The sequence below is a fragment of the Myotis davidii genome, unplaced genomic scaffold (genome assembly GCF_000327345.1).
Source record: "Myotis davidii unplaced genomic scaffold, ASM32734v1 scaffold309, whole genome shotgun sequence".
NCBI lineage: Eukaryota > Metazoa > Chordata > Mammalia > Chiroptera > Vespertilionidae > Myotis > Myotis davidii.
The window spans coordinates 3,511,270-3,529,606 of NW_006383013.1; the positions used below are offsets into that span (position 1 = coordinate 3,511,270).

At 40.5% G+C, this 18,337-nt stretch overlaps 1 protein-coding gene across 1 annotated transcript in view; it reads right to left on the minus strand.

The window, feature by feature from the left end:
- The window catches only part of SNW1 (SNW domain containing 1), a 37,642-nt gene extending 22,263 nt beyond the window's left edge, over nucleotides 1–15,379 (minus strand). The window contains 3 exon segments of the mRNA XM_006779411.2: nucleotides 6,083–6,244; nucleotides 10,493–10,646; nucleotides 15,309–15,379. Coding sequence (XP_006779474.1) covers nucleotides 6,083–6,244; nucleotides 10,493–10,646; nucleotides 15,309–15,322 — 330 coding nt within the window. The 5' untranslated portion in view covers nucleotides 15,323–15,379.
- Nucleotides 15,380–18,337: the final 2,958 nt, after the last annotated feature.

Below are 18,337 nucleotides of genomic sequence, written 5' to 3' on the forward strand. Positions count from 1 at the left end.
AACCAATGGACACAGACAACGGAGGGGGGGAGGGTGGAGGTTGATGTGGGGACAGGGACACATATGTAATATCTTAATCAATAAAAAATATATTAAAAAAAAATGTATACAATGCTCAAGACAGTCCCAAACAATCAAGAATTGTCCCCCCTCCAAATGCCAAAGCCTACTGGATGCTTAGTTAATGCTGTATTATTAAATGCATTAAAAAACTCCATGTTAACTCATCTACTTTTTAAAAAATTTAAAAAGTACATATTGATTAAATTTGTATAAGAAATTTAAATGCATACTCCAGAGTCCAGCAAGAAAATACATCCAATATAAAGTCCAGCAAGAAAATACATCCATGAGAAGCAATGTTAGAACAGTCCAGGTAGTCGATCTATCAATATCTTTCTTCTCAATTCATTGAAAGCTCTATTCATTTTTTTAAACAATCTTTTTTGTTGTTATTTTTAAGACTCTATGTTTTTAGAGCAGTTTACGGTTTACAGCAAAATTAACAGAAAGAAATTTCAACCCCTTACCCCTACACATGTATAGATTCTTACATTAGGGTCAGGATTATTATGAACCTGAGTGGAACCAGGTTCCCTGAGCAGTGGTTCTGAGCTGGGCAGGATTATTATGAACCTCTGTACACTACTAGTTTGGGGTTCATTTCTGGTGCCTGTGTTATGGACAAACATGTAATGCTTTTACTGTATAAAGGAACAATACTTGAGAGACTGAAATCTAAAACAATTCAGTTTTAACATTTCTACTTTACTTTCAACACAAGAGTATCACCAATATACATGGTTATTAGAGAAGAAAAGCACACCAAAAACTTCCAGACATACTCTGGAAAGTGGATAAAATTTGTGGTTGCCAAACTTGAAATATAATGCATAAGGGCTAAAATTCTATTTCACTCAAAATTACACAACCTGCCAATGCCAAATTATTGTCTTAAAGGCTGCTTTATCCTAACAGACAGGAGAAGAGAGGCAGCACATATCAATAAATAGGGATTATTCCACAGAAGGAGAGATGCACCAGAACAAAGGCAGCTGGAACCAAGTGGAGGCCTCGACGGGTAAATTCTAGTACATGTCCTGCATGCACAGGGACCTAGTTTCCCTTGCACAAGTGGACTATGCTTCTTTACTGGCGTCAGAAGTAGTTTCTGTTCGTCAGTGAAAACTGCTATCATTCCTGCAACCACACACTGGTGAATGGCATTGTGTCAAGTTGCCAGATACTAAGTTAGATGCCTAAGAGGAAAATACAAAGATATAATCTCTGATCTCTAAGAGGTTATAGTCAATGACATAGACCATTAGTGAATAGATAATTACAACAAAAGGTAGTGACTGCTACAATGGAGTAAACGAATAAGGAGGAAGGATACCCAATCTAGCCAGGAAGATAAGGGTGGGTATCCTGGAAAGTGACGAGTTGCAATTTGAAGCAATAGGATTTAGACAGACAAAGATTAGGGGGCTTTTCTAAGCATAGGGCTTTACCCATGGGAAGTTCCCAAGGTAAGAGAGAATGTACCATATTAGGAGAACTGCAAGTCGTTCCTTATGGCATTTACAAGGAACGCCCAAAAGTTACTTCTTCTCTAACTACCACCTACAATGGTGATTATTTTGTATTGAAAACAAATAGAATGGCTAACACTGGACTTTTTATTTTCAGATTTCAGTATTCTGGTCATGAAAGTTGAGGCTAGGCTAGGAAGGTAAACAAGGGGTCAAATATGCCGTTAGGAGCTTAGCTCGTTCTTACCCTAACGGCCATGGAAAGATTTCAAGAGTGCAAGATTTCAAGAAGAGAAAGATAAACAGATAAACATGCATGAACTTGTTTTTTCAGGCAGGCAAGACAAATGCCAAGGAGATGGGTTCAGATTCTGCTGCAGTAATTCTAGCAAGAAATGATAGGGGCCTGGGTTAAGTAGCAGAGAAAGGAATGCACTTGAGAGGTGTTAAGAAAATAAGATAGATCACAGTGACTAAACAGATGGAAGGTCTGAGGAAAACACAATGGAATGCTTGTTAACCAAAAGCTCTTTAGAGAACATATTGGCATATGTATCACACTTGATATTTGAATATCTTTTGACCCAATAAGTCCAATTTATTTTTTTATTTTAAATTTTAAAAATATGGTTTTATTGATTTCAGTGAGAGGGGGAGAGAGATAGAAACATCAATGATGAGAGAGAATTGGCTGCCTCCTGCACACCCCCCCTGGGATTTGTGCCCTCAACATAGGCATGTGCCCTGACTAGGAATTGAACTGTGATCTACTAGTTCATGGGTTGACATTCAAACACTGAGCCACACTGGCCGGACTAAGTCCAATTTATTTTATACAAATATTCATGTGCTAAAAAGATGTTTATGGATCTTGAATAATGTATATTGTTTGTAAAGCTAAAAACCTGGAAAGCACCAATACTTTTAAAAAAAACCTAGGGAATAAGCACACCATGGAATTCTATAGATATTTTTTTAAAAAATCAAGTAGATCTGTTTGTACCAACAAAAATCTTCAAAATATATTAAGTAAAAAAAGCAAGTGTATTAAGTTATGGGTATTAAAATCTTATTCATGTAAAAAAAGGTATATATGTTTGTATTTGTGTATGTGAGTGTAAGTAAAGTGGGAATACATATATACCTAAATCCATAACAAAGGTTTGGAAAGATATGTATCATTATAGTAACAGTAGTTACCTCTGGGAAGTAAAGTGGGAGAAGTAGGCAGGACTGTATGCATATATTTATGTAGTACTGGTATCTTTTACCATAAGAATATATTAGTATATTTTTTTAAATGAATAAAATGGGGGCGGGGGGGGAGACTCCCAGGCTTTTAGGAAGTCAATTAGGAAGGTACTACAGCCAATCACTGAGAGAACAAGAAAGGTAGATAAAATGAAAAATTATGCCTTTAGTTTTAGATCTGATTGGGCAGTACTTGGGGAAATCTAGATAGATCTGCCCTTATAAGGACCTAGAATACAGGAGAGAAAGCTGGGCTGAAGACACAGATTTGCCAATCATCTGCACATGGTTGACATTTAGTCAAGGTACTAAATTAGATTAGTCAAAGAGTGGAGGGCCGGCCACCCTGCCATCGATCGGGGTGGGAGAATCCAATCATAGTCTGGGTCGGCCAGGGGAAGGGGCCACCCCTGGCCCCACCCCCTGATCAGGCCAGTTAGCTGGCCACAGTGGGCATCATATGACCGGTTGTTCTGGTAGTTATGAATGCTGGCTTTTTATATATATAGATAAGATAGATGGGGGGTCACCTTGTTAAGCTGACAATGGATAGACAGGCATAGGAGTTAAAGCTTAGAGCAGTGGTTCTCAACCTTCTGGCCCTTTAAATACAGTTCCTCATATTGTCACCCAACCATAAAATTATTTTTGTTGCTACTTCATAACTGTAATGTTGCTACTGTTATGAATCGTAATGTAAATATCTGATATGCAGGATGGTCTTAGGCGAGCCCTGTGAAAGGGTCACTGGACCGCCAAAGGGGTCGTGACCCACAGGTTGAGAACCGCTGGCTTAGAGAAACACAGGGTGTGCTCTCCTTCCTGGGAGCAGGCCAGTAGTACCTTTCTTCCTTCTCAGGCATGCATCTTCTAAACCAGTGGTTCTCAATCTTGGCTGCACATTAGAATCACCTGGGAATCTTTTTAAAATCCTGATTTCTGGCCCTCATCCTCTGGAAATTCTGTTTCTTTCTTATGGGTGGGGCCACAACATTAGTAACAAAGAAACAATTTCTGGAGGATGAGGCCCAGAAATCAGGATTTTTAAAAAGATTCCCAGGTGCCCTAACCGGTTTGGCTCAGTAGATAGAGCACCGGCCTGCGAACTGAAGGGTCCCAGGTTTGATTCTGGTCAAGGGCATGTACCTTGGTTTCGGGCACATCCCCAATAGGGGGTGTGCAGGAGGCAGCCGAATGATGTTTCTCTCTCATCGATGTTTCTAACTCTCTATCCCTCTCCCTTCCTCTCTGTAAAAAATCAATAAAATATATTAAAAAAAAATTCCCAGGTGATTCTCATTTGCAGCCAAGGTTGAGAACCACTGTTCTAAACTCTAAGGGACCCCATGAAATTTACAATCAGGGAGCAATGGGCAGCAGCAGTTTGTCCCAAGCTAACCCCCTGAACCTGTCTCCAAGGCCTCCTTTTCTCTGACTTTCCAGTAAGCCAAAGCAGCCCCACCTGGACTCACTTCTTTCGTATAACATTTCTAGAGAGAAAAATCACCTAGGCTTTCTCCTGTTGCTCCCTCTATCTAAGCCCTTCCTTATAAATATACTCTCATAAAAAAAAAAAGGCTTGGAGAAACACCCAGTTCAAACCTCAGATATAAATTGCATGACTACATAATTGGTTTCTTTTTATTTAATTGATTTTAGTGAGAGGAAGGGGGAGGGAGAGGAGAACTATTGATAGGTTATCTTATGCATGTACCCTGACCTACAACCTGGGTATATGCCCTGATTGGGAATTGAACCAGTGACCCCTCGGTGCATGGAACAACACTCAACCAACTGATCCACCCTGGCCAGGACTTCAAAATTGTTTTCTCAAAAACTCATCAGCCATGACTAGGAACAAAGGGTTATCATTAATTTTAGAGGGTAAAATAAAACTGGGAAAGAGAGCAAGCCAGGTCCGGAAAGCTCTTAAGTATTTTCCCCAACATCTTCAATTCTAAAGAGATCTTTTACCTCTATTTGGGGTATTTATCTATAAGAAAAAAACTAGGTATTTTTAAAAACAGTTTCTTGGCTCCAAGTGTAGCTGCTCTGTGATGAGATTATTTTAAGCACATTTTATTTTTGGACTTTGGATGACACTATAAGCAGGGCCATCCTAAATCTGGATAGCAAGTATCAGTTTTATACTTAATCAAGGAAAAAAGAAGTTTGTGTAATTCATTTTATTCAAATGAGTTATTAAAATAATTAAGTATCTGTAAGTATTTTGTAAGTATGTGGGGGAGGATTAGAAGATACCATACTCAAAATTAAATATGGATTTATAGTTTTAAAAATGTAAAATAAAATCCTAATCATATATAAGCTATCGTCAATTTGGGAAATTTCAAAGGAAAAAGTCATTGCTGTTATAAAGTTATAATGTAATGTTCATATGGTTATAAAGTCATAGCTAAATAAATTTTACTGCCACTTTTTAAAATATATATATTCTTATTGATTTCAGAAATGAAGGGAGAAGGAAAGAGAGGAATATCAAGGATTAGAGAGAATCGCTGATTGGCTGCCTCCTGCGCGCCCCACATTGGAGATCGAGCTGCAACCTGGGTATGTGCCCTGGCTGGGAATCGAACCGTGACCTCCTGGTTCAGTGGTCAGCAAACTCATTAGTCAACAGAGCCAAATATCAACAGTACTTCTTCAAAATAGACTTGCCCAGGCTGAAAACTGACTTCTGTGCATGGGCCACGAAGTTTCAATCGACTGTACGTGTGTGCCTGCATGTGGTATTTTGTGCCCGCACATGGTATTTTGTGGAAGAGCCACACTCAAGGGGCCAAAGAGTCGCATGTGGCTCGTGAGCCACAGTTTGCCGACCACGGTCCTGGTTCATAGGTTGATGCTCAACCACTGAGCTGAGCCGGCTGGGCCACTGCTACTTTAAACATAAACTAAACGGACAGAGATTTATTATATCAACACGAGTAGCCCTGCACACGAATCCTTGAGCCAGTAGGTTGCTGCTGCCTTCCTGTAGCTCGCCCCGCCCCCCTCCTTCCTATCCCCCTCAGAGCTTGCTGCCCTTCCCCCTCCTATAGCTCTCTGAAGCCTGCTTGTACCTCGCTGGCCCACCCTCCTGCTGATTCCTGATCCGGTGGTGATGCACTTGGTTGTTACACCTCAGGGTGTAATGGCTAATTAGCATATTCCTCTCTTATTATATAGGACAGTTAAAGAAATTCTTCCTGGCGGGATAAATGGAGATGAAAAAAAGTAAAGAAAAAAAAATTCTTCACAAAATAATTATCATTGGAAAAAAAAATCATTGAGGTTACCTTGTCTTTTGACTGTCCTTGCCGAGCAATTGCATCATATTTAATTTTTCCTTCAGCATCCACCTGAATGGCCAGTGCATTTGACATTTTTTTCTTTCGTCCCATATCCAGTGGATACTGGGCCACATGGATCTCTGGAAAAGCACCTCCATCTCCAAAATCCTATATATTAAAAAGAAAATTTAACAATTAATAGTAATTTGAGATTCAAGATATATTCACTCAATAAATAGTTATGAAGCTTTTATGCAAAAAGCTTGAGATACAGCAATAAATAGGGATCTCTAATCTTGTGGAGTGTATATTCATTCTACATAAAAGCATAATCTGTGGCTTGTGATAAATGCCTTGAAAGTATTAAAGGGACTGGAAAGAGGGGCTACATTCGATAGTGTGGCTGGGACTGCCTTTGTGAAGAGGTAATATGAACTAAAAGCCTGAAAGGTGAGAAATTAGTCATGGGAAGCTCTGAGGGAAGCATCCTCTAGAAAAATCAAATAGCAAGTGTGAAGGCCCTGCTGCCAAGAATAAGCTTAGCATGTTTTGGAAACAAGAGTCCAGTGGGGCTGTAGCTTATTGAGGACAGAGGGGGAGACACACAGTTGATAAGGCTGCATGGATAGATAGACAAACACCAAATCATGGAAGGGTTTCGAGACAATAGCAAGGAATCTGGCTTTCATACACGAGGCAGGGAAAAATTAAGTAAAATGTTTAAGCTAAGAAAAAGATTTTTAGTTTTAGCATAAATAATTTTCTTAGTGAGGAATAGGTCAAGCTATAGTTAGGGCAAAATGTAAAAATTTTTTTTCTGAGAACTGATTTTAATTATATGATATTAGTATTCCATATTCCTTGAGAAGCAAATGAAATAAATAGAAGAGGAAAAAACAAAAATGAGTGTAACATATTTCTAATGATGATTATATACAATTACTTAGAACTAAGACTTCAAAAGTCAAACAAGCTAAGTAAAGTCTGTCAATGAAGTTTAGTGTTACAAAAAAAGATAATCAAATAAACATATGAATATTAATGTAATTTTATTAAAATTAGTAATATTTGCTTAGTACCTTATTATAATTTACAAAATATAATCCACACATACATTACCCTATTTAATTCTTGTAATTTTTGAATACCTCATATTTTCATATGGGAAAAATTCAAGCTTAGTAAAGTTAAGGAATTTTCCCAAGGTCTCATGGCTAACATATGCAGGATCTGAACCCCGATCTTTTTGACTCAAAGAAAACCCCCTTTTTTTTGTATTTTCTATTAAATTGATATACCTTCCTTTTAGCTTATAAAGAGCAAATTAGTACTATTTCAAAATAAGAAAAACATATCAAAATAAATCATTTAGAGGTGGTTTGATGAAAAATAATCACTTTTCTAAGACCTACCCCTTCAAGAAATATGCCATTAGATCATGAATATATGATTTCCTAGTTACAATATGCTTAATTGATAAAGACAACATTTTTTAAAGCAAACAAAAGAGCTGAGGGAGACATTTTGTTATAAATTATGCAGAAATGGTTAAAAGAGTATCCAAAAAGGTACTACTTGTTCCCAGACCATCAATCTGTCACAAGCTCATATTTGCTGGTGTTCTTCAACTATATAAGCACTTCAGAACTGTACATGTGGCATTATGTGGTCATTAAGCTTGCCAGAAAAATCACAGCTTTTACTTTGGAAACTAGAACAAAATGCTTTCTTCTGCAGAACATTCACTCCCCCTCAAAAAGGTTCATGGTATTTCCAGATTAGCTGGCCATTTTGGTATGATTTTCAAATAAACTGTTCTGTTCTTCCAGGACATATGAAACCTTTAATAATCAAGTTAAGATTTTAAAAACCTAATAGTACCTGAATGTCATAATGTTGAAATGGAAACAAGGATGAGATTTCTATTGCATGTAAAATGATGCCTGCCACCTGTAATCTTTGAGGCCAAATGAAGACTATCTACAATTCCTCAAAAGAGACCTGAAGTCCTCTATTAGATATGCCAGTCACTACCTTTTTATCCCAGAAAAGAGCTTCTCACAAATTACACTATCAGCAAAAACAAAAGCAACAACAAAAATCCTTCAATAACTGTTTTAAGATTGGCCTTCACATTCTAGAATTAACAAGGGCCAGAGGATAGTCAGGGAAAAAATCCCCAAACAGGGAATATGTTAGAAGAAGACGTGATCTAATTGGGTGTTCAGCTTCTAGACCAGTGATGGTGAACCTTTTGAGCTCGGCGTGTCAGCATTTTGAAAAACCCTAACTTAACTCTAGTGCCGTGTCACATATAGAAATTTTTTGATATTTGCAACCATAGTAAAACAAAGACTTATATTTTTGATATTTATTTTATATATTTAAATGCCATTTAACAAAGAAAAATCAACCAAAAAAATGAGTTGGCGTGTCACCTCTGACACGCGTGTCATAGGTTTGCCATCACTGTTCTAGACTCTCTAAAGAGTTTTGGTAGGTAGGAGGAATGTCAAACATGCGCCAGGCTGAGAATGCAGATGGCTTCTTGCAGGGTGCTAAGCAACAAACTTCAATCCAATGACTACTTAGTTCATTCACTATGATCACAATTTGAAGGCATATAAAAAAAAAACCTTCACACTTGTACAGTAAAAATCACAACCAGATGATAGACTATACCAAACTGATAAAATAACTCAGTGCAAAATAAATGATGTAGGCATTTAAAAATTTTTAATAGGGCAGGTATATTCTTTGGGACGTGTACATAGGAGGAAAATCTGCAGTAGTCAGAAAGAATTTTGGAAGAAGAAAAAGGCTTGATGATACAGAAGAGGTCTTGGGGAGGCAAAATAAATTACACATCAAATATTTGCTTTTCTTCCTAGATCAAAAAGGAGTCAAATATGAGCAAGTGTGTTCTGGAATTAAGGAAAGGAAAATGTATTGACCTGATTTACAGGAACCTGAGTAATCAGGAGGATAGGTGCTGCCAAAGAAGTTTATTCTTTGAGAAACAGCTAAAGATATAAATAGATGATTACAGACTCTTTCCTCCTCACTTCTTGCCTCCAAATCAATGATCAAATTCTATTACACCTCTTAAAAATGTATCTAATATGAATATTAGACATATAGTTCTCAAAATGAAGACAAGAAAAGAGATGAATAGAGGTTAGGATTTGCCCAGGGTCATACAATTAGAAAGAAGCACAGTATGATGCAAAACCAGTTTGTTTTTTTTTAAACTTCTTGTCAGTGCTCTTTCCACTACAGGCAGTCCTCCGATTATGTTGAACTTGACGTATTATGTCACCATCTCCCATTTATTTATAAAAAAAAGTTCCATCATTTTGACATATGTACGTACATATATGCTTTATGTTTTTTATTATTTATTTACAAGTAAAGGTCAGGAATTGTTATCTTTCTTTTAAATTTTTTTACTGTTTCACTTCATTACTGCTGTGTATGTGCTCCATGTGAATGACATAGGTGCTTATGTAGGTGGGTTCCGACTTATGGCGAAAATTGTGTTATCTCACACCATAGGAATGGATCTCTGCTGTAACCCGAGGACCTAATGTATACTCAATTAGAAGCCCGGTGCACGGATTCATGCACTGGTGGGGTCCCCCAGCCTGGCCTGTGCCCTCTTGCAACCCAGGACCCCTCGGGGGATGTTGGACTGCCGGTTTTGGCCCAGTCCGTACAGGCCAGGCCAAGGGACCCCACCAGTGCACAAATTCGTGCACTGGGCCTCTAGTACACATATAAAATCTTTGGCTAATCACTTTCGCCCTCCCCCATCCCTTCTCCCCTCTGAGATTAATCAGTCTGTTCCATGTTTCCATGCCTGTGCATTGAACATCCGTCCCCTGGTGGTCAGTGCACGTCATAGCTACCAGTCGAATGATCAGCCGGTTGCTTAGGCTTTTATATATATAGATGAGAAAGAAATCAGAACTAGCAATGCTACTGGTATTTGCTTTGAAGGAATGTTGTCTCTTCAGAGTAATGTTGTATTGTACATGTAGGGAAGAGGATGAAGGGAAAAGTACCAAAATATGTAATCATTCTTTCATTTTTCCCCCCTCTCACTTTCTCATTATTTTTTATAAGCTATAATCCCTAGATTTATAAAAGGTATATTAGTTTCTTTTATATATATTTAAAGTTTGACATAGAAGAGATTTAAACTAGTATAATTATCCAGTGACCACAAAGTAGTGATGATAATAAACAAGAAAAAGATTCTTCTGAGGGAAGTATATGTCTTCGGAGCTCACAACCAGAATTTCTATCAGATTGACATTCACATGTGGAGATCCTAGGGTTTAAATTTATTTAACAATTGTATTATAATAAATTTCAGGACAATTTAATATATCCAAACTGAAGGTCCATATTTACCTCTAATAACCGAGGTATCCAGCCTTTCCGGTACCCGTATGGGGGAGGTTCTCTTCGGGAGGAGACCAGTGAGGTCTGCCGTGATCTCTGGGATCTTGCCTTTTCTTCAGCCTCAAGCTGGTCCTGAGATAGCTGAGTAGGTGCAGGTAAAAAGCTATAAGCAAAGATAAAAAAAGTCAGAATTTTTAAAAACGCTTATAATTAATTTGATTATTGCAATTTGGCCACCAGAGAGTATTTTCCTACAAGATTTTTTCCTTTGAGCAAAATAGCAAACTTTTCACAATCTATGGTGGTATCCAATATCAGTCATTTCGTTATGCCTGGAAAGAAATAAGTACTCAGATACCTAGAGCAGTGCTGGCAAACCTTTTGAGCTCGGCGTGTCAGCATTTTGAAAAACCCTAACTTAACTCTGGTGCCATGTCACATATAGAATTTTTTTGATATTTGCAACCATAGTAAAACAAAGACTTATATTTTTGATATTTATTTTATATATTTAAATGCCATTTAACAAAGAAAAATCAACCAAAAAAATCAGCTCGCGTGTCATAGGTTCACCATCACTGACCTAGAGTAAAAACATTTGACTAGAATGCAGGCAAATGGTACCCAGAAATAAAAATTAACAGGTATTTCACATACTAGACAAACTATTGAGATTTTATGTTTCCACACTTCTTTTCTGGAAACAAGCAAGTAAACATCCTCAATTACCCAGGGGCCAACTCTATAATACATGGTTTTCTTAGTGTCTTTACACTTCTTATTTTTCATTCTTTTACTCTTATGCTTCTTACTTTTAACTATAGTTCTTTTATAGTTATAAAAGAACAAGAATTAGAACTGAATGTAAGAGAATGACAAAAGGAAGAAACACAAGTTGCATATTTAAGTGCGCTTTCCCACAGGTCTCTAGTTTAGAATGCAATTTAAAACTTAAGAGGTCATAGATTTAAAGCCTAAAAATGTAATTTGTCATTCTTTATATAAAACAGTCTTCTACAAAGTCAGTAATTGTCAACCTTTTTCATCTTGTGGCATACATAAACTAATTACTAAAATTCTGCAGCACACCAAAAAACCCACACACACATTTTTTTGCTGATCTGACACACACACACAAAAAGGATTGCTATTTTGGGTTGACAGTTGTCATTTTTTTACTTGATAATCTAAGGGAAAAGAGGTCAGTGCCCCTGACTAAATAGGTAATGGATGTTTAAAAAATTCGTGCAGCACACCGGCTGCAAATCGCTGTACTAAACCATTCCTAACAACTTTTAAGTATGATGTTATTATAGGATACTCTAAAGTACCACAAAAGAACTGCAATAAATAATATGTTTAATGGAAAAGTTAAAATATTTTGTAATTCTTGGATAGTGAGCATATTTGCAGAAGCAGTAGAGCTTATTTATTAAAAAATATTTATTGATCACTTGAGTCCAGGCATTGTGGTAGGCAGGCAATGAGACTATAAACTGAGATATACAGCTTACAGTCTTGCAGGTAAGAGAGAGACAATCCAATATTCACACAAATCCATAATTACAAATTATATTTTACACGATGAAGGAAAAGTTCAGAGTGCTATGAACTCTGAGCATACATCAGAGGAATCTAATTCAGTGGGGAAGGGGGATGTCAGGTAATGTGATGGCTAAGAGATCAGAGTTCAAATCCCATCTATGCCACTTACTGACCTGGATAAACTACTTACCTCTCTGAACCTCAGTTTTCTCATTTGTAACGGTATATCTAGGGTTGTTATAAAGATTAAATGAGAAAATTCATGAACTTGGCAGTGTCTAAATATCATTCAACCCATGTTCCATAAATATTTGGTTATTAGGAGCTGTTCTGATTCTCTCGGTTGTAGTTGCCCCCTATCCGTACTCCCACAAGACACTCTATGTACCACTACTATAACATCTACCTGACTGTATTACAATCGTCTCTTCATTTACCTTTCCCCCCCCTCTAACTAGACTGTAAGCAACTTGAGGACAGGAATAGAGCCTTAGGCTTCTTACATCCCTACCTCTCCTGGCATTGTCTAGCTCACAGCAGGGGCTACTTAAATGTTTTTAGGAGAAAGAAACTCACTCTACCCTTCACACTAACCATCTTTATGTCACCAGAGCCTTCATGTCTTTCTTAAACCATCTCAGGGATTTGCATTTGCTATTCCCTCTGCCATAAACAGTCTATTTACTTACTAAGAACATTATTGTGCTTTTATAGAGAACGCTTCCCCAGATCTTTTAGTGCTAGCTCCGTGGCATTCATATCTCTGCTCAATTACTCTTCCCTAGAGCTATTTTATGACCATCTTGTCCAAAACAGCACTCCACCTCAGCCCTTATTTTATCCCTAATATTTACTACTTATTAACTTATTTACTCATATAGAGTCTGTTTCTTCCAGAATGTAAACTCTGAGGACAAGTTTGCCTGACTGATTCAATACTATAAAACCTTCGCTTGCAACAGTGCCTGGCACATGGTAGATTTTCAACAAATAACAGAATGAATGAATGAATGAGTCCAAAGTTTTGGGCTTCTACATATTCTAGCCTTTGAGAGGGTCTTAACCTTGCTGTTCCCAGTAAAGGATGACGTTCTCACAAAGAAGCACATTCCTGGGGTGGCGAAGGGATGGGGGAGCAGAGGTGGTACATAGAGGGATGTATATGCAAGCAGAAAGTTTATTCAGTGATTCTTAGCTGGGAGCAAAGAATAGATATTTGGCAATGTCTGGAGACATTTTGTCAGGATTTGAGGTTAGGGTGTAGAGGGGGTAGGGGTGTCACTGGCAGTGGGTAGAGGCCAAAGATGCTGCTTAACATCCTTATATAATAAAAGGCTAATAAGTAAATTGACCGAACGGCAGAACGACCGGTCACTATGATGCGCACTGACCACCAGGGGGCAGACACTCAACGAAAGAGCTGCCCCCTGGTGGTCAGTGAGCTCCTACAGGAGGAGAGCTGCTCAGCCAGAAGCCCTGAGTTGGACATCCCCCAAGTATAGATTGTGGAGGCTTCATTGAGTCTAGATGCTCACAGGGCTTGAAATCAATTTGGTGTGTACCCCCCCCCCCGCCACCCAAGTACACGAATTTTGTGCACCGGGCCTCCAGTCTCACATAAAAGGTCAACTCCATAAAAGAATGACTTATCCAGTCCAAATGTCGATAGAACCACTGTTGAGACATCTTTCTACACCTTCCCCTTCACTAAAAAAAGCATATTACATATAATTAGATACATAACCTTAAATGCAAATGATATAATTAGATACATAACCTTAAATACATTTGCATTTAGACAATTAAACCCATAGGACTTTAACAATCGCTGGTGACAACAAGACTGTAACACATCAGTATGTAAGTCCCTGCTACTAATCCCTGGTAGATTCTGAAAATAATAACATTCGTCTGGAAACTTGAGACCACCTCTAAAAATCAAATCAGTTAGAACGAATTCTACAAAACCAGAAATCTATGTAATCCCTAAGACAAGCTATATAAAGACTGCACTCTGCCATTGCAATTTTAAGCACACAATATCCACTTCATCTGGGGTTTTTTTTTCCTGCATGTCCTTTTCAAATTTCACCTTTTCCACAAAACCACAAAGCCTTTCCTCATAACTCCACTAATCTCTGTTACAGTGCCTTCCACCTAGAGGGCACTCAATGAAAAGTTAGATGCCCACAGCATTCACTACTAAAGGAAACTCCGGTCCACTCAGCTCATTCCATCGAATTCTCTCTGCGTTTAAGGTTAATACTACACAAATAAGCATTCTGGGTTCTTTGTTTCATATCTCTGCGCCTTGTTCACCATCTTTCCTGCTGCCAAAGACTGTCCCATCTCCTTCAGCATACACGCAAGCCCTCGGATGGAGCAAGGCACCACAAATTAATTCTTAAAAGAATTTCCCGATTCAAACGTTTTTAGGATTCCTGTCACCAGCCAGGAAATATGTATGTGAGGAGAGTGACGTGTGTTTAAGGAGCTCAAGTGGATGTCCTAAATGACTTCTTTTCCAATACCTCTTTGACCCTCAACTTCCCCTACTGCGTTCGCACGCCAAGTTTTTCTACGTAGATGGAGCAGCACGGACCCGCAGGAGTTACGTAACTCCTCGGGATCTCCCACTTAAGCTATCTTTTTCTTAAAGGCGGGGGCCACTTTCCATGCCGTTACCAAGGCAACCAGGAGCAGCAAAAATCTGAAGTGGTTCTATCTACGGAAGAAACTCCAAGGTCCGAACTGTAGCTAGGCTCTCTGTTTAGTGCCATCCCGACCACTTTTGTTTTTCTTTCCTTTTTTGTTCAGGAATCCTTGTTTCGGGACAGACTGCAGAGAGACCTCAGCTGACAATCAGCCGTCCAGGAAGGCAGTCACCTCCTGCCCGCTTCACGCCCACTGCCCCACACACCCCCATCGCGCCCACCGAGCCGCGCACTCGAGGGAGCGCCCCCCACACCCGTCCCCCAATGCTTAAGCGAAAAACAAGTGCGACTCCTCGGTAGCTGAGGCTAGAAAACTATCCACCACGCCGCTGCTTTCGGCCCTAGCGAGGGGGCAAACTGAACCCGGGAAGCCACTCAGGAAAGACCCCAGCTTCGGCGAGGCCTAGTCGCCCCGGTGGCCGGTGGGAGGGCCAGGCCGAGATCTCGGCCCCCGTCGTTCTGTGCCCTGGGCCCGGTCACCGCTAGGAGAGTGTGGACAGAAAAACGAAAAAAGTGGTACTTCCAGACCCTTCCGTATTCACTGAGGACCCGAATTGTGAACCCACCTGGTGAGCGCCATCTTCTTCCGCTTGCTTTCAGCGCCCGCGACAGCACCGCGGGGCGGGTCTTTGCCCAAGACGAGTTAGGAAAGGACGGAGCGCGTAATACGCAGGCGCGTTAGCCGCAAGGTGTTCTGGGATTTGTAGTTCTTGTACTAACCACCATTCGGTAGTATTCTATCCAGACCAAGCTGTTATGGGATAAGTGATTCATTTAAAAGCACAAGCTTCGCCCTAGCCGGCTTGGCTCAGTGGATATGAAGGTTTGATTCCGGCCAAGGGCACATGCCTGGGTTGCAGCTTGGTCCCTAGTGGGGGGTGTGCAGGAGGCGGTCGATCAATGATCATTGATGTTTCTATCTCTCTCTCCTCTCTTTCTCTCTGAAATCAATAAAGAAATACAAAAAAAAAAGCACATGCTTCACTCATCTGCTGTAAAAGGCGGCCTTTCAAACTTTTATTCTATTCCCTAGTCATTTCTCTTATAGGGGTCCCAAATATAAGAGTCTTCTGAGACAGGAATATTAAAGGATGAAGGATTTTATTTTATTTTTTAAATATAGTTTTATTGATTTCAGACAGGCAGGGAGAAGGAAAGATAGAAATATCGACGATGAGAGAGAATCATTGATTGCCTGGCTTCTGCACACCCCCTACTGGGGATAGAGCCTGCAACCCGGAATTGAACCTGGGAGCTTTCAGTCCACAGGCTGACGCTCTATCCACTGAGACAAACCACTGAGACAAACTGGCTAGGATGAAGGGTTTTAAAACAGTAGAAAATCATAAGACTGGCGAATGGAGAGTTCTTGGATGCTGGAATCGGTCCATCCTTGCTGCTTGACACAGTGGCTGCAGGGAAAAAACATCTGCACAGCATATGTTTCAAGGGACCTGGCAACCTGGCCACACAGAACCTGGCTGGAGAACCTGGAGAACCTGGCTGGTGAACCTATCGAGAGAACATGGCTACAGAACCTGGCTGGAGATCCTAGACAGAACTTGGCTGGAGATCCTGGCTAGGTTGCTGATCAACTGAACGCTGCCTCCGTGTCATTCATTCTTCACCGACTCCATCCACACTTTTGGGGTCCCCTGGACCTGTTGGGGTTGGACCCCAACATTTGGACACTCTGAAAATATTTACACTCAAATTTTTCTTTAAATTTTATCCCGTACCATAAGACACCCCCCACCCCCTTTATTCTCCTGAGGAGGTATTGTGTAATCCTTATTGTTACCTGTAGAACTGTGAACCTGAGAAAGAAGACACCAACTAAAAAGGGCTCCCAGTGGCTAACTGGGCTCAAATTTAAAACAAATAAACCAGTTTAGCCTCCATTTTTACACAGGGGCCTCCACGAAAGTGCACTTCAGGAAGACTTCTGCATTGTTTTTTGACCCTGAGATAGCCTTTATAAAGGAGTTTCTGGAATCCTATTTCAACTAATAGGTCTGAGGCTTTTCCCATCAAATCAGAGCTGCACAGTTCTGACCAACCAGGGTGGCTCTATTCTGACCAATTCAGGACAGTGACTTTCAGACCAATCAAACTTCAAGAATTTGGAGTCCTCATTTGCATGAGGACAGACCAATCAGGGCCCAGGTCCAGGGACTTCTGTCCATATAAGCCAGCTCACCTTGGCACTAGAAAAAGGGCAAAGCAGATCTGCAAGGAACATAGCTGAGCAGTATAATGGGAGAGGGGCCTAACACCAGGGCTGCCTCACAGCTGTGCTGTTTGCATAGGGGTGCTGTATCACAACTGAGTTTTCTTGGACTGAATAGTTTTCCTTTTCACTGCACCCCAAGTTAGGGATTCCTTCTGGCATTGAATTGATACCAGTGACAAGCCATTGACATGCATGCATTATTTATGTATGTTTTTATGTATGAACTAGAGGCCCAGTACATGAAAATTCATGCACTGGAGGGGGTACCTTAGCCTGGCCTGCCCCCTCTCACAGTCCAGGAGCCCTCGGGGGTGGGAGGCGACCTGGCAATCAGGGGAAGGTGATGCCCCATCACACCACTGCTGCTGCCACTGCCGGCAGCACAGCCTCAGCTGGCCCTGGTTTCCTGAGCCTCAGGAGGCTCTGGACAGCTGGGCAGCCACCATCCAAGGCTTGTCTGCTCCTCGGGTGTCAGCTGGGCAGCCTCCATCTGATGCTTGCCCTGGGCCCTGGGGAGCTGAGGAGACTGGGGTACTCCAGAGGCAGGCGTGTGGAGCCACCGGACCCACCTGGGGGCGAGTCCATCTGTGCTGTGCGCCTGCCGCCCCGTGCGGGGCTGAGGGGACTGGGCGCTGCCATCTTGTGGCTGTGGGCGCCACCATCTTTGAAGGCATGGCAGTCAGTTACCATATTCCCTCATTATTGGCTGTGGGGGCCGCCATCTTTGTGTGGGCTTGATGGTCAATTAGCATATTCCCTCTTTATTAGATAGGATATATGTGTTTTAGATAGTGTTTTACGTAGATTATGGGTCAAACATAATCTTTGATGCAGTAACAGGATAACTGGCATCTGCTTCAAAATATTGGAAAGAGGAAAGTGGGTGAAGTATAGATGAAATGAGAATAGCCTTGAATTTTGATCACCATTGAAGCTGGATAATGGGGACATGGATGTTAACTATAGTGTTCTACTTTTGCGTGCGTTTGAAATTTTCTATGATAGAAATAGAAACAAACTTTTTTTTTTAAATATATTTTATTGATTTCCCACAGAGAGGAAGGGAGAGAGACAGAGAGCTAGAAACATCGATGAGAGAGAAACATCGACCAGCTGCCTCATGCACCCCCCCCACTGGGGATGCGCCCGCAACCAAGGTACATGCCCTTGACCGGAATTGAACCCCGGACCTTTCAGTCCGCAGGCCGACGCTCTATCCACTGAGCCAAACCGGTTTCGGCAGAAACAAACTTTTAATTGCAGTATAGCACACATAGAAAGGTGCATACACTCTAAATCAGGGGCCCTCAAACTTTTTAAACAGGGGGCCAGTTCACTGTCCCTCAGACCATTGGAGAGCCG